At 36.5% G+C, this 21,147-nt stretch overlaps 1 protein-coding gene across 5 annotated transcripts in view; it reads left to right on the forward strand.

Moving 5' to 3' along the window:
• mapre2 (microtubule-associated protein, RP/EB family, member 2) overlaps positions 1-20,495 on the forward strand; it is a 60,942-nt gene extending 40,447 nt beyond the window's left edge. For 4 of the 5 annotated variants that reach the window (XM_052023097.1, XM_052023099.1, XM_052023095.1 and 1 more), the window contains exons 3-8: positions 3,787-3,932; positions 10,437-10,644; positions 12,982-13,121; positions 14,485-14,547; positions 15,133-15,285; positions 15,375-20,495. In XM_052023097.1, the coding sequence (XP_051879057.1) occupies positions 3,787-3,932; positions 10,437-10,644; positions 12,982-13,121; positions 14,485-14,547; positions 15,133-15,285; positions 15,375-15,446 (782 nt within the window). In that variant the 3' untranslated portion in view covers positions 15,447-20,495. The remainder of the gene's footprint in view (positions 1-3,786; positions 3,933-10,436; positions 10,645-12,981; positions 13,122-14,484; positions 14,548-15,132; positions 15,286-15,374) is intronic. The other variant, XM_052023096.1, reaches the window with a different exon arrangement.
• The last annotated feature ends 652 nt before the right edge of the window (positions 20,496-21,147 follow it).

Consider the following 21,147-nt stretch of genomic DNA (forward strand, 5'->3'; position numbering starts at 1 on the left):
ATATTATAACATGAATTCCTAAATGTGTTGTATTACCTTCCAGCTCTCTGCCCATAATTTTCAGGGACCATACACTGCCTATACTAGCTCTGAGAAGAAAAACATAAGAGGGAGGGTTGGATATAAATCTTACCATGGATAAACTTTCTCAAAACAGTCCTGCCTCATAAGGTGCTCTTATCTGCAGATGCTGTTCCTAGTAATGATGCATTTCCTCAAGAAAAAAAAATAACTCATGATGCCAGCAGTCCCAGGCTCCAGTGATGTGAAGTCTATTGCTTGGCTGAGGTATGCTCCAATTATTGCCAATATTAGATACAAGTGAAAATCCTCAAACCTCATCTTTTTTTCCATGTTCCTAATCCACATTGGTTCTTGCTGAGCATAACGTTGCTTGTCTCATTCTCCACCTCAGTGATAAGGAAGGTGTTTAATTTTCATTATTTGATTTACAACCAGTTCAATGTTCTTGTAATGATTGTAGTAAGACTGAGAACCTATTGCCCTTGTTCTTGTTAGACTTGTTGGTCCCAAGGATCCCACCTGAAACATGAATGAGGATGGAACATCAATAGAATCAGAACAGCAGCTGCCTTAACTGAGGAAGACTGCTTCCTGACACCTGCAACATTAAGATGGGAGGGATGTTGCACATTTCAGTTTCCAACCTTTCTGCATGTGTTAGCCAGTGCTCAGGATTTGGTTTAAAAATTTCATTCTTCAAACTTTGCAGAGATTTGTTAAGTTACTTTTATTTTTGGATCCCCACTGAGGTAGTTCACAAATGCAGATCCCAGACCAGAGGCAACCTGCTGGTTTCAGTGCTTCTACTCATTTGTTGTGCACATTACTACTTTTTGACTTCATGCCACTTTTCAAATTATGAGTAAATATAAAAGGTTTTTGTCCAGAAAATACTGTTCTGCCCAATATAACTCGAGCATCAGGATCTTTTTATAAAGTTTAGAATCATTTGTTAGCAAATTTGGTGGGAAGGAATATTCCCTACAGCTGCAGGCTGCATTGAGTGAGTCTGAACTTGTCTGTTCAGTTCAATCTTGTGAGCACTTTGGCCAGTGGCTGGTCTCAAATGTTGAAGATGCCTACTTTCACTTCCCTCATGCTGATGTTCTGCTTTCTGTAAGACCAAAAGATATAAGAGCAGAATTTGGCCATTTTAGTCTGTTCTGCCATTCAATCAGCTCTGATTTTTGTTTTCAGTTCTATTATCCTACCTTCTCCCTTAACCCTTGACCCCTCTACCAATCAAAAAGCTATTGATCTCTGCTTAAATACACCCAATGACTTGGCCTATGTAGCCCTCTGTGGCAATGAATTTCACAGATTTACCACCCTTTGGCTCAAGAAATTCCTCCTCATCTCAGTTTTAAAGGGATATTCCTTTATTCTGAGGCTGTGCCCTGGGATCCTAGACTATCTGACTAATGGAAACATCCTCTCCATGCCCACTCTATTCAGGCCTTTCAGTACCAGGTAGGTTTCAATGAAAAGGTGCTTCCTTTCACCCAAATAGTATTAATGAATGCAGTCTTTAGTCTGAGCTCAATTCAGATCATAACTCTTGGAAATATTTGGGTATGAAGACTTGATATTGTAAATTTGCACAAATATTTGTTACATGTTCTAAGATATAGTTAAGGATGAACCACAAGACCTTATCTGAAGCCAAGGCTTGTATCTCCACTCCACCAGGGGTCAACAATGTTTTGCCAAAAGCCCTTTTGCTCATCTTAAAGAATTGACTCATCAAACCACCTATCCGTTAAATCTGGTACCCCCTTGGTGTGCCACAAATCCACTTTGTTCCTATCAGCAGAAGTGGACCAAACCTGTAATTTTTAATGTTATTGAATGAGTCCAGTAACAGCCACTATTAAGGATTCAGGAGATATGGACTTGTGTGAATATATCAGGCATTAATTCAAACAAAAATCAGTCTTCAGTTCTTGATGCAAATTGCAAGCAGTAATCAGTTTGAATTTAAAAGGGCAACTTTGTAAACAAACAATACTGTCTATGCAGGCACCTGGCTATTGACCCACAGCAGGGGCTGGCTGCTCAAGAGCTATGGTTTGTAAACATGACCATGAGATGTTCTTGTAAGCATCAGCTAACCATGAGGCAAGGGGGTAGGTTAATTGGCCTACATCCAAACCAGCAGCACTGGCCAAGTTATTTTGCAGTATTGCGGACTGAGATCATGGAAGTGTCCAGACCAGACTAACTTTGTCACCTAGCACATTAAATATAGTCACAGGCATAATTGTTCTATCAATAATTGGGATATTAATTTGAGTGCCTGGGTACTCTGTCCTCTGAAGCTTTTAGACCATCCATGTGAATTACTTTGTCCCAGCAAAGGTGTTTGAACTTTGAGGTGTGTTGACAGTTTACAGCGTGCTTCCATCGTGAAAACTGTAGCTCCATGGAACCATTTGTCACACTCAAAATATTGAAGTAAACAATGTCATTGTAGCTATTGAATCGCCTGCTGTTACCTTAAGAGTTTAAAAAAAGACTTACTTTGACTTCAGGGAGACTCTACCGAGAGGGTCACCAGGAGAATGTCTGCTTGTCGTGATGAATATAGACCACTTATATGAACCACCTTCAGTGTGTCTCCAGTGACTGACTGAATTCAGAGTCACAACAGCCACCACATTTTTATTTGATATTGGTAATATGATTCACTACTCCGTTGGCTGATTTGTGGAGTTAGAATCAGGGATATGATTCTGTCTCAATCAATCTAGCTAGTTTAAAATATCATGGATCTTTGTATATTGCTCAACTGTTTTTACTTTCACCAGCTGCTGGCATGTTTATGCAAAATATTAAATGTTTAATGAGTAGTATGTGTGAATATTCATTTCTGCCAGTGAGAGGCAGAGATGAAACAGATAATGATTACTTCCAGAAACTTCTCTGGTAGGATGAATATGCAGTACGTCACTGATTGGAATTAAAAGAACAGTATACTGTTTTTTTAAAAAAAAATTCACTTAGTTGTACATCTTTCATTTGGATACATCTAGCAGTGGAAGAAATACTATGTACACCTGGGACTTCATTTCAAATTCCTGTTTTTGATCAGTAATACCATCTCCAGTAATGTAAGAATACAGTTGCTCAATGCCGCACACTTCCTTGGACTGATGAGGGTTATCCAAAAAAGTAGTAATAACCCATCTTTTCATTTCAGTTTTGGTGCAAGTTCAATTCCTAATTGAGGTTTCTTTCAATGATTTGGTTAGCTCCCTTGGCAGTTATGATTTTCTTCTGTACATTTGATTACAAGTTCATAATTTATCATGTCACATTGCTTTGATGTAAAGAGCCAACTCCAAGAGGAGTTGGAGCCAATCCTAGAAATGTTTATACTTAATACACAATGTAAATTTTAAATACATGGGGATTGTTTGTCTATTTGTTTGCAATAACCTGAAACTGAGCAGACATTTTACATGAATTTGTGAATGAGCAATATTTAAAGTACTTACAATACTAATTGATATTGAATGAATAGCGTTGGGTGAAGTAACTTGGAACTTCATAGAGAGGCAGGATGGGGAACCTATCTCAATATAACTTTCCTTGGTCTCAGAGCTGTACAATTTAGATTTGAGAACATTCTTATCCTCTAGTCTGCCATAGATCAGAGAAGTGTTAGAGCTGAAGTATTTATTTTTGCCCTATACTTCAGTTCATTTAATTTTATTCTGACTCTAAATACCACCATGAACTGTGTTTTTATTTCTTTTTCAGGTGCAGCATACTGCCAGTTCATGGATATGTTGTTCTCTGGTTGTATTAGTTTGAAGAAAGTAAAATTTCAGGCTAAGTTGGAGCACGAGTATATTCACAACTTCAAACTTCTACAAGCTTCTTTTAAAAGAATGAATGTAGATAAAGTAAGTATTGATTTGAAATTTCATCAATTATCTTACTAGTTAGCATTCTTAACCAAAAGATGTTTTGTGTTTTTTTCATTACTGTAATAGATATCCCATGGCATTGATCTGAGACATTGTTAGATTGGTGATAAGTTGAACTAACGTAGTTGATTGGGTGTATGCCTCCAGTGAAAGAATTTATAAAGTAGTTTATAATTGACAGTCAATTGGATTTTTTTAATCGCTTCCTGAAGGGGGCAAAGTATTCTCTTCAATTTAAAAACTGTAATTAGAATATTTTAGATATTTAATGGGAGCTGGTTATGACATGTATCAGAATGAAAGTACTCCATGTAACTGAGTTCCTAAGCTAATCTGTATCGGACAACCATTCATTTTCAACAGACAATCTTCCATCCATTCATTTTGATGTGCACAGAACTGTAAGCTGCAACTGCAATTTTATTATGCTCTTTCTAACCTGGTTTGTCAGAAGATTAGAGTTTAACGTGCAATATAGTGAGATATTAACTAGTAATTATAGGTTGATCTGTTTGGGCTTTAATTTCACTTTTAATGTAATGGACATGTAATATAATAAACACACAACTACTTGTAAGTTGTAATCTGAAATGAGCTCAGACTTAATACTGTATTCATTAATACTGCACAGGGGAAAGGAAGCACCTTTAACTGGCAGCCATGGCCAGGAAAGCACTTGTTCTATGGATATAAATGAACTGGGGATTTGATGGGGGCTTTTAAGACTCCCGGAATATGAAGGATTTGTATATCATAGGAACAGGTTCTTAGTCTCGTCAAATGATGACATGCTCAAGAATCTGTGTCTCCAAACATCTTCCAATTAAGAATCTATTAAACTTTAAAATAAAAACTGATGTAGTGTCAGTTACTGTTTGTAGAGAGGAAGTTCCAAACTGCAACCCTTTTCATGTGCAAATGTTTCTTAATTTTTAATCCTGAAAGGTCCTCCCTGCTTTTGGACTCTCCCTCCATATTCTAGGCTTCACAACAAGTATAAAATTTCTTTCTGTCTGCCTGTCAATACTACTTGATGTCATAAAAACTTAAAATCACCTTTCAAGTTCCCAGGAATATAACCCTTCCTTAAGCTGCAGCATCTAGGTATGATGCCGGCGAATCCGCACTGCACTTCTGGTAAGGCTTTTTCCTAAGGTGTGGTGTCCAGAACTGCACAATATACAAGTCTAATCAGGACTTTGCATGTTTGTGGCATAACTTCTATATCCTTTTACTCTAGTCCACATCACTCTAAAAAGCCTGTAATCCATGAGCTATTTTAATAATTTTCTGTAAGTATTCGTAACATTTCATTGATCCCTTAGTCTCTTTTAGATCTTGATTCTTTTAGTTTTTCATCATTTAGGAAATACTCTCCTCTACTCTTTTCAGGTCCTAATAGGATGAATTTCCATTAGGCCACATTGAAATCCATCAGTCACAATCTTGTACATTTGCCAAATCTATTAATATCTGTTGTTTTTACTTACTGCTGTAGCTCATTTTTGTGTTTGCAGTATTCTTGGTTATGTCACTTTCTGTCTCCCTGTCTAACCTGTTTATAACAATGGTGAATAATTATGGGCCCCTACTAGTTATTTTCTGATTAGTTTAAATATCTAATTGTTTCTTCTCCTTCCCCCCCCCCCAATAGATCAGGTGTGTTGAAGCTTAAGAGAAAGAAGCAGAAAGCTGTAGTAGGCCTTGGGCCCATTGAGCCCACCCCACTGTTCAATAAAATCATAGCTGATCTGATCTTGGTCTTGGCTCCACTTTCCTGCCTGCCTCTAGAAATGAAAAATCATGTGTCTCTGCCTTGAATACATTCAATGACTTATGCCACAGAATCCTAAAGACTTGTGACCCATTTAAGGAAGAAATCTTCTTTGTGTCTTTTAAATTTGCAACTCCTTATTCTGAAACATTGACCCCTCATTATAGATTCTTCCTTGTGATATCCTCCTTGCCAAGCCCCTTAGAACCTGATCTAAGAAAAAATGCTGGAAGTACTCACCAGGTCAGGAAATTTCTGTGGAGAGAAACAGTTAATGTTTCAGGCTGATGATATGAAACTTTTTAATTCTATTTCTCTTTCCACAAATGTGGCCTAATCTGCTGAATATCTCAACATTTTTTGTTTTTTTTTAATCTGGTTATATTGCTCTTCCCCTTGGATTATTTCAAGTTTCAATAAATTCACCTTTGTTCTTAAACTCCAACCAGTCTCAGGCCAACCTGTCCAATCTTTCTTAGGAATCACCAAGTGAATCTGTTCTGAACTGCTATCAATGGAAGTATATCTCTCAAATATGAAGACCAAAACTCTACTGTAGTCCAAGTGTGATCTTATTAACACCGTGTAAGACTTCCATTGTATACTCTATCCCCTTTTGCATTAAAGAGCAACGTTCCATATCCCTACCAAATTACTTGCTGTGCCTGTGTAACTTTTGTGTCACATGAGAACACAGTGTGGTGGTACAGTGGCACACCTGATGGCTGCTGCCTCGTAGCTCCAGTGACCTGGGTTCAATCCTGACCTTTGCCCTCTGTGAGGAATTTGCACTGTCTGCATGGGTTCACAGCTGGGTGCTCCAGTCTCCTCTATATCCCAAAGATGTGCAGTTTGGTAGGTTAATTAGCCACTGTAATAGCGTGTCAGTGAATGGTAGAATCTGGAGAGAGTTGATAGGTATACAGTGGCATGCAAAAGTTTGGGCACCCCTGGTCAAATTTTCTGTTATTGTGAATAGCTAAGCGAGTAAAGGATGACCTGATTTCCAAAAGGCATAAAGTTAAAGATGACACATTTCTTTAATATTTTAGGCAAGGTTACTTTTTTATTTCTATCTTTCACAGTTTCAAAATAACAAAAAAGGAAAAGGGTCCAAAGCAAAAGTTTGGGCACCCTGCATGGTCAGTACTTAGTAACATCCCCTTTCGCAAGTATCACAGCTTGTAAACGCTTTCTGTAGCCAGCTAAGAGTCTTTCAATTCTTGTTTGGCGGATTTTCGCCCATTCTTCCTTGCAAAAGGCTTCTAGTTCTGTGAGATTCTTGGGCCATCTTGCATGCACTGCTCTTTTGAGGTCTAGCCACAGATTTTCAATGATGGGTCGGGGACTGAGGGCCACAGCAAAACCTTCAGCTTGTGCCTCTTGAGGCAGTCCACTGTGGGTTTTGAGGTGCGTTTAGGATCATTATCTTGTTGTAGAAGCCATCCTCTTTTCATCTTCAGCTTTTTCTTTTACAGACAGTGTGATGTTTGCTTCCAGAATTTGCTGGTATTTAATTGAATTCATTCTTCCCTCTACCAGTGAAATTTCCCCATGCCATTGGCTGCAACACAATCTCAAAGCATGATTGATCCACCCCCGTGCTTAACAGTTGGAGAGGTGTTCTTTTCATGAAATTCTACACCCTTTTTTGGCCAAACATACCTTTGCTCATTGCAGCCAAAAAGTTCTATTTTAACTTCAGTCCACAGGAATTGTTTCCAAAATGCATCAGGCTTGTTTAGATGTTCATTTGCAAACTTCTGACGCTGAATTTTGTGGTGAGGACACAGGAAAGTTTGGAGAAAAAAGGGTGCATAATTTCATGAAAAGAACACCTCTCCAACTGTGAAGCACGGGGGTGGATCGATCATGCTTTGGGCTTGTGTTGCAGCCAGTGGCACGGGGAACATTTCACTGGTAGAGGGAAGAATGAATTCAATTAAATATCAGCAAATTCTGGAAGCAAACATCAGTCTGTATTTTTTAAAAAAAGCCGAAGATAAAAAGAGGATCTCTTGTACAACAGGATAACTATCCTAAACACCTCAAAATCCATAATGGACTACCTCAAGAGGCACAAGCTGAAGGTTTTGTCATGGCCTTCACAGTCCTCCGACCTAAACATTGAAAATCTGTGGCTAGACCTCAAAAGAGCAGTGTATGCAAGACGACCCAAGAATCTCACAGAATTACAAGCCTTTTGCAAGGAAGAATGGGCGAAAATCCGCCAAACAAGAATTGAAAGACTTAGCTGGCTGCAGAAGGCGTTTATAAGCTGTGATACTTGCCAAAGGGGGTGTTACTAAGTACTGACCATGCAGGGTGCCCAAACGTTTGCTTTAGCCCCTTTTCCTTTTTTGTTATTTTGAAACTGTAAAAGATGGAAATCAAAAAAGTAATCTTGCTTAAAATATTAAAGAAATGTGTCATCTTTAACTTTATGCCTTCTGGAAATCAGGTCATCTTTTACTCGCTTACCTATTCACAGTAACAGAAATTTTGACCAGGGGTGCCCAAACTTTTGCATACCACTGTATGAGGAGAATAAAATGAGATTCATGTGAATAGGTGTTTAATAGTTGGTGTGAACTTTGTGAGCAAAGGGCTTGTTTCTGTGCTGTAATACTCTACATCCTATCTGGATGCATCAGGGCTTGGTATTGCAACTGTTCTGCCCAAGACCACAAACGGCAGAGAGTTGTGAACACTGTCCAGCACATCACAGAAACCAGTCTCTCCCCTCCATGGACTCTGATTATGTTGGCTACTTCACCATGGCAGTGAGTGGTATAGACAAAGACCCCACCCACCTGGGTCATTCTCTCTTCTCCCCTCTCCCATCAGGCAGAAGATAAAGGAGCCTGGGGGCACGTACCACCAGGTTCAAGGAGAGCTTCTATCCCACTGTTATAAGACTAAACAGTTCCCTTGTATGATGAGATGGACACTTGACCTCACAAACTACCTTGTTATGACCTTGTACCTTATTGTCTACCTGCACTACACTTCCTCTGTAGCTGTGACACTTTACTCTGTATTCTATTATTGTTTTTGCCCTGTGCTACCTCAGTGCACTGTGTGATGAATTGATCTGTACAAACAGTATACAAGACAAGTTTTTCACTGTACCTAGGTACAAGTGACAATAATAAACCTATATCAAAATATTCTAATTTCCTTGCATTTTATATTTTTTCTGAACCAATCTATATCCCTTTTGCAGTCTTAACAATTTGCTTTCCTAGTTATCTTTGAATTATCAGCAAATTAGACTGCAATTGACTCAATCCCTTTGTCCATATTAATATAGATTGCAATTGAGGTCCCAGCATTAATCCCTATTGCACTCTATTACATACACATCGCTGACCTGAAAATGACCACTTTATCTGTTTTAACTTGCCCATCTTCCATCAATGTTAATATATTGCCCCCAATACCTTTTGCTCTTCTTTCATAACCTTTAATGTGGTGCTTTATAAAAAGCCTTCTGGAAATCCAAGTGTACTTTGTCTGCTGATATCCCCTTTGTCCTGCTGCTGATTCTCAAAGATTTCTGATAAAGAACACCAATAAAATTTTTGGAACAATTTTCTTTTCTTAAACTTGTTGACTCTGAATTGCATTAGGAATTTCTAAATCCCCTGTCATTAATACTCTTCCAGATTCTAGCATTTTCCTAATGACAGATCTTGGGCTAACTGGCTTTAATTTTCCTTTTTCTGTGTCTCTCCTTTCTTGAACTTGGATGCTAAATTTGTATTTTCACCAAATGCTGGGACTTTTTCCAGTACTGAAGGAATTTTGGAATATTCCAGCCAATGCATTCACAATCAATGCAGCAACTTTCAAGGTGTTGGGTTGCAGGCCTTTGTGTCCAGGGCAATTGCCAGCCTTTTATCCTATAAGTCTGTCTAATTACCTTTTCTTTAGTGTTTGTGATTTGTTTCCCATACCTCCCTCCCTTTTTCTACCATAATTAGGAGGCTTTTAGTGTCTTCTACAATGAAGGCAGTTATAAAATATTTGATCACTCTATCAGCTCCTCATTTCTTATAATTCATTCCTCAGTCATATCCTCTAAGGGGCAATATTTATCTTAACTCTCTCACCCTTTTTATATATTGTAGAAGCTCTTGCCACATATTTTTGTATTTCTTGCCAGCTAACACACAAAGCATATTCTCTAAGCATGTTCTTTCTTTCTTAAATGAATTCCTATTGAGGAATATAACCCTAGTTCTTAGAATTTTTTTATGTGAAAGCAAACAAATGCAATATTTGGTCTAAACTTGGAAGAACCTCTGGTTGAAAATACTATTCCCAGATCCCATCATTCATAACAGGCACTTTCATATAATATTACTTACCAGATGTGTGAGGGACAGTAAATTTATCAGACTCATTAATCCCATTGTGTAAAAGTTCCATGTTGCATCTCCCTAGCATCAATTGGTTTGAGTTTTACAGTAAGCTAGGTAATAAGCTGCATATTTGTTGCTAAGTAAAAAGCATAGCAGAAGCTTGTTCTATTGTTCCATTGTGAAGAAGTGATGGTATTTTCTTTAATTGTACAATATAATTACATTCTAATTTTGTGTATCCTCTTGAGATATTTTGTCAGGATGTATCATTATGTCTTTATCCCTTTCTGAATCAGTTTAAGTAATTATTTCATCAAATAAAATTCATTTATTTTGCAGGTTATTCCAGTAGAGCGATTGGTTAAAGGTCGCTTTCAGGATAACTTGGAATTCATCCAGTGGTTCAAGAAGTTCTTTGATGCAAACTATGATGGTAAAGAGTACGATCCAGTGCTTGCTCGACAAGGTCAAGATGCTATTCCTCCACCCAATCCTGGTGAACAAATTTTTAATTTGCCAAAGAAAGCAGCAAGTTCACCAAGTGCAGGTAATAATATTACTTTATGTTCTGTCATATCTAGACTTGCCCATATTCTGTCAACTCTGCATATTTTGGCATTCAGACTATCTTAGTTAACCCTTTTCAGTGTTTTCCTATTTGGAACCTTTTTGGTTGTAATCCTACATGTCATCTTTGATATGTCCCAAGTCTTCATAATTGATGCCTCCAGTTCATTAACTTTGTGATAGCTCTGCTATATAATCCACAAACAAGGAATTTATTTACACATAAGTACTCGATGCAATCTGTCTCTCTGCCATAAGCGTGTTCCTTTATTTTCCAGTTTCCTATCTGGATGAATTAAATTTCCTACAACTCAATATTCCCAAAACTAACACAACTTGTTTGATTCTTGGCACACTTAATGCTACCAGCACCATTCCATCAACTTCCTTGACTCCCTCTTCATTATGAGACCAGTGGTGTAGAACTTTACTAATCCCATCGATCAAGAGCTGCACTTCAAATTTTTCTGAAACCTTATGTGAAATATAAATCTCTGACATTTGTTTTGGTGGCTTCTGGCACTCAACATCCTACATTGCTGAAACAATTATCTGTGCCTTAACCACCTAACAGGTTGATTGTTCAGTGCTCTTATTTGCTTGTTTTCTTCCTCCTTTCCATTCCTTTTTCCAGTTTAGGAGTAAACTAATTAGTATTCTGGGTCAATTGGCATTAGAATGTTCATTCACTGCCATTAATTTGCATTACTAACATACTTGTTAGATACTTACTGGCATTATATTGAGACTATAACAGCCTTTCAGTTTTGGAGTCAGCTATGGAATATCCCATACTGCAGGTACAAGAAATTCTTGTGATTGTGATAGAAGATCAATCTTGGTAATGAGGTGATGGGAATAATTAGTGCATAGCAAAATCTGGAAATATATTCCTGTGACTAGAATAGCAAGAAGCAGTTAAATGGTTCTCAGTTTGATTATCCTTGTCTCGCAATTTTGCATGCAAATCCTGAAGTGCATCTCGTGCAGGAAAACAATGAATTTTGCCATATTATTTCAGTGGCTAGCCAATGCAGATAATTAGTAGTTAAAATGGACTTTATAAAAATAGTAAATCAAGAGAAATGTGGCATAAATCTTTTTCTAGATCTGTCTCTGTGTTTAGTTCATTTGTTGGTAGGATATGGATCAACACTTGTGCTCTCAAAAACCAGTGTACAGTTTGGTAGAATTGTATTAAATCTTGAATTCTAAATTGTATGTTCCTTATCTCTGGAGATGTACATTTTATACGGTTGATTGTAGAATGTGAGTGAAATTTCTGATGTATTTCTTTTTCTTGCCCTTAATTCAATTGAAGATTTGACTTATGTATACCATATTTTTTCTTCTCCTTTGATCATTGGTCTCAGATTGATATCCTGCTTTCCCACTGTTTTTAACAATGATAATTTTACATAATGCTTACAAAACTATACAAATTTGTTACTGTTAAACATTTATGGCTTTACTCACTAATTTTAGCTGATGTTCTCCATCAGTATGGTTTGAATGAGTGGCTTGTAATGTGTGGAATTATTTGAAGGGAATAGAATTTTAGAATTTACTGATCCCACAATTTAACATGATGTGGCATCAAATAAAGAGTATGCATTTAAGGAATTCCATTTACCATTAAATATCATCTGCTCTGTGTGAAATCCTTATTTAATAAACACTCTGGACAAGACAAACTTTTTTTTAAAGTGAAGTCTTTGACAACTGAAAGAACTTGATTATTAGTTTAGTTCTTAGCCACATGTTAAAGGCACCAAGAGAAGTTGTTAGAATTTACCCCTTTCACCACCCCCTAACAACACTATGAACTTTTTAAATAGTACTTTATAGAAGGAGTAATTTTGATTCAAAAGTATAATTTTTTGTATTTATAATTGTAAATAGCACTGCCCCACTAAATTCTATTGGGCAATTTCCATTGTTGTAACTGAAACTTTGAACGTCTTCTCACGTGACTAGGTGGTATTGGAGCACCTTCCATGCAAGGTTTTGTCATTTTTAAATTTGTTACCCTGGGAGGGATGGTGGTGGGGTGGTATTGGAATGGTCATCAATGGGATATTAAAATCTGCAAGGATGTCCTGGTTGATCTTGATCTTACAAATCCTAAAATTTAGGTTCTCAATGTAAAACTTAACTCTCAAATCTTAGTTTACTATCAAGTCAGTTGAGTGCGGAAATACTTGTTTTGTAAACAGATTTTGTAGATCATACAAACCTGCATGAAAGTGTGACTTGTGTATCAGAATTTACAATAATTAAAGTTGTTCAGGTGGTTCAATTTGTGCCCAAATGGTAGGTGCTGCTGCTCCAAAAAGCACTCCATCTCCTAAATCAGCGTCAACACCATCTAGGCCAACTTCAGCTCAAGCTAGAAAGGCACCAGGAGCAAAAAGTGGTGGTGATGCAGAATCACACATTGCACAATTGAATGAGCAGGTATGTGGTAGTAAGTCTAAACTTTCCAGTAATTATAATATATTCACAATTGATAAACATCAGGTGCAGTTGAAGTGAAATCTAGATGAACACATCACTAAGTGAAATTTTTTTTTGTTGAATATATCTACTTTTACCCCTCTATCTCCAGTATCATAATTAAGACACACTTTCAGGCCAGCTGTTCATCACTGAGGGCTCTGCCACTGGAGTTTGTCACCATGCAAGCAAGTTTGGGATTGAACATCTTTAATCATCTGCTGCCACCCCACCACCATCCTCCTCTATTGAGAAGCAGAATTGTTTTAATATAATAGAAATTAGGTCATGACACAATCGTTGATCCTTGAATTGGGACATTCAATACCATGACACATTGATAAATGTTAGCTTGAACCAAAAAAGAATAAAGCTTGATATCTGAAATCGTTCAAATGCTTATTTCTTCTAAAATAGTTTTAAGTTTGACGACATTAATTTTTATGCACTGTAGATCTGATTTGGATCTTTGAAACTGCTTTGTAATACTTGTAAAGGGGTAAAATAGGCAAAAAAAAAATCTTAACTGTATTTCCCAATAGTATTTATATTTAAAGGAAAGTAGAACAGGTATTGGTTCACACAATGAATTACACAAGTGATAAGCAGATTAAAGGTGTATATGTGACTCATTTGTATTTGTTCCTTATTAGTATTTCAAACAACATACTTAACAACTACCCTGAACAAGGTGTTGAGAACTTTCACTGAACTCTTTCCCCTTCAGTATTGGGCTTGGTTGATTATATTTGATGGGAAGGATTCAAACATAATTTGGATATTATCCATAACGAGGGCAAGTCCATTAAACTGCTGTTGTATATTCAATAACTGAAAGGTATATCAGTGTCTGAACGAAGTGTGTGTTTTGTTTTTGGACATTAGCACATTCCAGACATTTATGGAGGAAAGCATTGGCACCTTAGCTGGGCCGCTGATTTGTTTAATTACACTCAAATCTATGTTGACATGATTGTTGTTAATAACATCATTAAGTTGATCTGGGCAGAGTTGTCAGAGGAGGTTGCTCTCCAACCTACAGTATTTTAGGATGGCTAGTTAGACTTTTATTCTCCAGCCCCCATTGATGGTGATTTTAAGTTGCCTAAACTGGATATGAGAATTCATCCTTTGTTTACCCAAGATGAAGAGGGATTAGGAATATCAGTGTGGCAACCATTCATTTGAGGCCTGGCCTTGTAAACTCTGGCATGCATGCATAAAGTGTAACATAATTGACCAGATGCCAGTCACACCTTGGCACCTGCTACATCTTTCAAAATTTGTGATCAAGTTTTTTAAAACTTTTCATTTTCATTCACAGTCATATCGACAGAGCAGAGAAGCACGACTGAATGAGATGATTTATTTTGTACAGCTCTGTGAGGTGATTCACAGTATCCAGAATATTGTCATGCAGAATGCATTTTCCCCTAAGAAATTGTTATATTCTATTTTCTATTTAATGTGGATTTAGCACCATAATGTTTGTCATAAGGCTCTTCCCCAGTAGGTTCATATAAACATGAACTGAAGTATGTAGAGCCTGGGATGGATTTGACACAATACAATGTGTAACTACCTGATCCTTGTGCTTTTAAGCCCAATGTATGTACATTGTCATATCAATTTGTGTGCTGCTTTTGTATTTCAAATGTCAAGTCTTATGGAGAGAATGCAGGGGAGTGGGACTAGCTGGATTGCTCTTGAAATAGATCCAGTGTGGACTTAATGGACCAGCTCTTGTGTTAACCATTGTGATGGCGAGATGTTTTAATTTTTTTAATTAATTCTGTTGGTAACTTAATGGAGAACAACCCCCTTTGATCAAATTATCAGAATTGATGTTGAATCTTTTTTACTACTGAAATTCTGAAAATTAGATTGTCTACTTGCAGAAAAAAGTTAATCTTGTGATTTTTAAAATCAGTGTATTTGCTTCGTTTGATTATTTTTTTTCACCTGTGAGCAGGTGAGTTCATTAAAACTCGCACTTGAAGGAGTTGAAAAGGAGAGGGACTTCTACTTTGGGAAACTGCGAGAAATTGAACTCATATGCCAAGAACATGGACAGGAGAATATCGACCTTGTTCAGCGACTCATGGATGTGCTATATGCTACTGATGTATGTAGATTTTTTACTACTTGTTTGGAAAAATATATAATCACTAAATGTAGTATTTATAAATATTTATATTTATTTCTAAACTGCAGGAGGGAATTGCAGGGCCAGATGACAGTCAGGTACAGGCTGAAGAACTGACTCAGGAACCGGAAGAATATTGACACCGCAAGCATCTATTTCTGAATGAAGAGCACACTGAGGACTTCATGGAATGAATTGCTTCAGTTTGAACATTAGCGTTTTATCCTCCATTACTCTGCATCAGCAAAGTACTGTATTCCTTACCCATTATCTTACCATCATGCATTTGCAGCAACTATCTTTGTACAAGAAAATGTGGTAATTTGGGGCTAAATTAACACTTTGCATTATGGCTGTGTTTAGGCAGAAATATGGTTTGACAACATTGATTTAAAAACTAGTATCCACTGAAGTTTTATGGAGTAGTTTCAGTGATCAAAAATGCAGTATTACATATTCATATGCACCATGTATATTTTTCACAAAACCTACATGGAGAAACCCATCACACAGACATTTCTATACAAAATGTAGGTAATATCAGCCTATTTATAAGAATACACCATTGAAGGAATGGGTTCTTAAATCTGTAAAGAAAGTCTTATTAAGCTGTAACTTGTTATTGAAAATTATCCACAATTTGTCGCATGATAGAGTAGGTTTGTTTTCAAGACGTAAATTTCAGTTACTTTATCTTCCTAATTTAATAAATTAGATGTATGTTTATATTTGTGGTCTGTGTATAAAAGTCTTCATGAGAAACCTGTTGATGCAGTGATGCATATAAAACCACATTCACCAGAATCTCAACTAAATATCATAATATACTGATGGTCTTATGGTCATCACAATTAGACAGCAAAAGAAATGAGAATAATAGTATGTGCGTGCAATTTAGATATGATCTTGTTGCAGCATCAATGCTAAAAAGACCTGAATTTGAACGAGTCTTGACTCGTAGTAACACATCAGCTTTCCCTTGATGAGATTCAGTAGACTGGGACTAGTTATCTGTTAGAGAGACATAAAATTTGTGAGGAGTGATTCTTCCTGCACTCGTTGGACTTGACTTTGTATATCAGCCAAGGATTCATGTTTAAAAGTTCTATGGTGGTTTATGTGGAACTTATTGACTGAGGAAGATGCGAAAGGCCACTATAAAGCACTGTGCCTGCAAATAGAAATAACACATGGGTGTATTGTTGGCGTGGATGGAGAAATCAACCAGTATTAGCAAAACCTGTTACATATGTACATAATGTACTTCTGTTTTGTTGAAATTTAATACATAGGTTATGTATAACAAAATGTGTTTCCAAAACTTAATTTTGATGGGTTTGTAAACCATAAGTTTCTTTTGTCACATTAAGCAGAAAAATAATTTATTCTGCTTCCGGTTTACCTGCTTCAGTTGCAAATTTGGATATGAATGTACAAATTGAAAACTGGAGCACGCCTTTGGCCCCTCAAACCTGCTCAATAATTTCATTAGATCATGGGTTACTTAACTGTAACCCCAACTCTCACCACCTCCCAGTCACCTTTCACCCCTTGTTTTTCAAGAACCTATCTACCTCTGTCTTAAAAAATATTCAAAGACTCTGCATCCATTGCTTTTTGGGAAAAGAGTTCCAAAACCTCCATCCAAAGGAAAAAGTTAGCCTCATTTGTTTTAAATGGGTGATTTCACTTTTTTTAACACCCTTCTCTCCCTCCACCCCCCCCCCCCCCCCAAATTTTAAACAGTGACTTCCTAGTTTTAGATTCCCCCATCAAGTTGCCTCTCATTCTTAAGTCCAGTGGAGAAAAGCTGAATTTGTCCAACCTTTCCTCATAACACAACCCACCCATTACAGGTATTAGCTAGGTAAATCTTTTCTGAACTGCCTTCAATGCATTGAACTGCTTCCAACATATTTACATCTTTAAGGAGATCAATACTGTACACCACTCCAGATGTGGTCCTACCAATGCCCTATGTAATTGAGGTGTACCCCCAGCAACAAACAAACAACCTTGTTAGCTTTCCTAATTACTTGCTCTAAGACACTTCTGTATCTTTCTTCTGTGATCTCTCCATTTAGATAATATTTTTGTATTTTTCCTGCCAAAATGGACAATTTCACATTTTCCTACAATATATTCCACTTGCTCGCCTAATTAACCCATTCATATATCCCTTCTGTGATCTCCTCTTGTCCTCTTTAAAAACTTTCTTTATTTCTATCTGTTTTTGTCATGAGCATATTTGGGAACCATAGCTTCAGTGTTTTCATCCAAGTCAATTCTAAAAGTTGTAAAAACAATGTGGGTCCAGCACCAAATCCTGTGGTACACCACTCATTAGATCTTGAACCTATTATTTTGGTACTTCAGCATTCAGTACTTTGAGGGAAAAAATATATTTGGCCCATTATCTTATCACAGAAGGAGAACTACTTTGCATTATCTCACTGAAATCTCAACATCTATTCACGGACCAAGTTTCAGATTTCCAATTCCCCTTTGTGTTTAGAATTACTACTTGACAGGCCCTCAAAAGGACTATTTCTAATTATAAGCTATGTTGATCTGTTCAGGACTCACCTGCCACAGAACATGTTTCACTATAGCCTAAATTCCTCAAAAAAAAAAGCCTTTTATCTTTGGTATTATTTGGGTAAATCTACACGAGCTCTTTGCTCACCACCAAGGCTAATATATCTGCAATGTCCAGAAATAAATGCAATATTCAATTTGTTCCATTTGGAGCTTTTATATGTAACTTTGCTCTTTTGAAATAAAGCTTAGTGTTCTATTAGCTTTTCCCAATTATCTATTATGGCTCTCCCCTAGGTTTTGGTGATTTTGGTACTTTGATCCTGAAAGTCAGCTGCTCCACAGCACTTGCTTTTTGTCAGTTTTAAAAAAAACACATCTGTGAATCCTAAAATTATCATATCATCTGGAATTTTTGAACTCAATCTGTTACTATTCCTTTACAATTTCTTGCTGCTTTTACTTCTATTCCATTCTAATTTTCTATCATCAGCAAATGTAGACAGTAGGTTCCATGTTCCTCCATTTTAGTTGCATATAAATAGCTGTAAACCCCATTACAGATTCCTGAAAGAGATTGAAGGTCACATCCTGATAATTTAAGAATATACATATTATCCCTTCTGGTTTTATTTCTAATCAGCACCATCTCTACTGATGTGAATTGGTTATTACCAATTCATGATGTTTTTATTATGTCAGTTATTTGTTTCCATTTGGAATTCCATAAATATGTTTAGAGACGCTCATTCTTTGGGTTAGGAATATTCTCAAACAAAATTCAACTAGGTTTGTCAGACGATGCTTACATTTTACAAATCTGTACTGCTTCCATGTCTTTGAAAACAAAAAGCTGTTCCACGGTACATTTTCACAGCATATGTTCCCTGTTTAATTTGTATGTTTTCTTCCACTATATAAAGAAATTCATTCAACATTGTTTTCTTAATCTTGATTGCTGCCCTACACCCTTAAATGAAACTCTTGCTGTGAACATACTTAAATCCTCAGACTTTTTTTGCATACGGAGAAAAAAATGATTCTTTGCAAAGTTGCACTTATTGGTTTAGTTATCAATTGAGGTGGGGGGGGGATGAATTTGAGGTAGTTTTATGGTTCATATGCTAAGCAGGAGCCCTGATTTGTTTCGAACTTTTAAAATCTTTATAGCCTACCCGAGGTGGTTAGTATCACATTTTATTAGTGTATATATGTTTATTCTGACATTGCCTGGTTGGATATTGTAACAATGTTCTGTGTAATACTTAATATAAATATTGGTTAGAATACATCAGGTTGCATTATTTTCACTGACTGATATGGCACCATCAGATTTCCAGCTTGCTCCTAAGTTACTTTGAAAGTCTCAGATTAATTTCTAAGTGATCATTTTTTTAAAAATTGTATTCTGCAAGTAAAATCTTTGCAATAAGATGGACTTATTTAAGCAATGACAAATTTATGTCCATGCATTCAAATCTGAATTCATAATACAGGATAATTTTAAAGTAGTGTGGGTCCATTTGTATTTCATTTTTTTCCCCTTGACTTGGCATAGAGATGTAGAGAAGTATGATATTTGTAAATGAAGGACCTGTTTCCGAAGTTTCTGTTTCAAAATGTATGATATTGGAAATGCAACTTATTTGGTTTTAAAATCCTTGGTTTTAATTCGGAAGGCACAGCAAATTGATAGAAACATATGTTCTACATTCTTTAGCATAATTCAAATTCACACTACTGCTACAGCCAGTATTTCTGATTTTTTTTGAAGTAACCCACCATTTATTTTAAACCAGGAGAAAATCATGCTAAGTTTTCATTCTCAACAGCTGGTTGAAGATTATGGATGTAAACCAACAGTACATTAGAACTTGGTCCATTGCAGAGTTGAAAGCTGATTTGGATTGACGTGAAGAGAATCCTACTTCAATTTGGTGATCCTGAACAGCTTAAAGTAATTGTTTTGGAGAAAAAAATAGTGTTGTCTATTAGAATTTACTCCAGCTACTCAATTATTTTACCATGCTGGTTAATCTTGTTTAGTTAAATTCATAGTTTGACTGTGCATTTAAAGTTTTGATTTCATAACGAAGATTAGCCTTTGAAAGGTTGTTCTTTGTATATATTGATGTATTCAATAATTGTCATAATATAAATATTTTATATATCTGGTTCTTTAGAGGGAGACATTTCAGCATAAAACTATATACCTGTAATACATCAGTAATCTGTAACATGCCTAAGATTTAGTTTTGATCCTACTATAGCAGTTTCTGTATTTGAATTTAAATCAAAATGCTGGTGAGTATGTCCATGAAATAGTCTGGAATCACAATTGGTCTTGTTTTTGGTCAGTGATGCAAAAGGCAGTTTTTAAAGATGTATCAACATTATGAGCCCAAAGGAAAACCTTTCCCTTGGCACTACTTAGTCCAGACCTACTAGTTCATCATGCTAGTTAACCTCTCCTTGATACTGTACTAATGAAGCTGACAGGCATTTTCTACTCTGCCACGAGTCCCTTAAATTTGTGCAGCATGCTTAGTGTGCAAGTCCCTCCCTGTTCAAACATATTCCATTCTGCAGCATTGTGTTCAATAAACAAAAATTCCTTTCCATCTCTCAAAATAAAACTGATATTAGAACTAGCTTGTTTCAATTGCATTAATACTTTGCTTCAAACCATTCCTTCAGCATTCTTTCAAGTATGTCTTATATTTTAAATGTAAGCACTGCGTCTAAGGATGCACTGTATGGCATGTTATTTATTCTCAGTCTGCCATTAGAAATATGCTTGCTTCTAGTTTTGTTAATAAACTATTGGTTTGCAAAAAGTTGCTCCCACTTTTTCATCACAGTATTTCAGACTTCTGCAAGTATGAAGAAAGGCAAGCTGAATATACAAAAAAAATTGAAGCAAAAAAAAAAGCCCTATGCTAGAAACCTGAAATGGAACAAAATACTGTAGAATACTGGACTATCAGCCCATGCAATATCACTAGAGAGAGAAAGTGTTAAAGTTCTAAGTCTTTGATCTCTCATCAGAATTGCCAGATGGAACATTAACTGTTTCTCACTCCAGGAAGAAGATCTGTTGAGTTTCTCCAGTATTATCTGCTATTATGAAATTGTTTTGTTTTTGAAAACAGTGAAGGCTAAATGACAAAGTATCTTTTACTTTCTCCCAAAACCAGTGCCTGGATATGAGGGCAGACTAGGTAATGACAAAGTGCCATCAATGAAAGAATGTTGACTTTTTTCTGTCAGAGGTGGTGAACACTGACAAATATACTGAGGTAG

The sequence above is a fragment of the Pristis pectinata genome, chromosome 9 (assembly GCF_009764475.1).
Source record: "Pristis pectinata isolate sPriPec2 chromosome 9, sPriPec2.1.pri, whole genome shotgun sequence".
NCBI classification, from domain to species: domain Eukaryota; kingdom Metazoa; phylum Chordata; class Chondrichthyes; order Rhinopristiformes; family Pristidae; genus Pristis; species Pristis pectinata.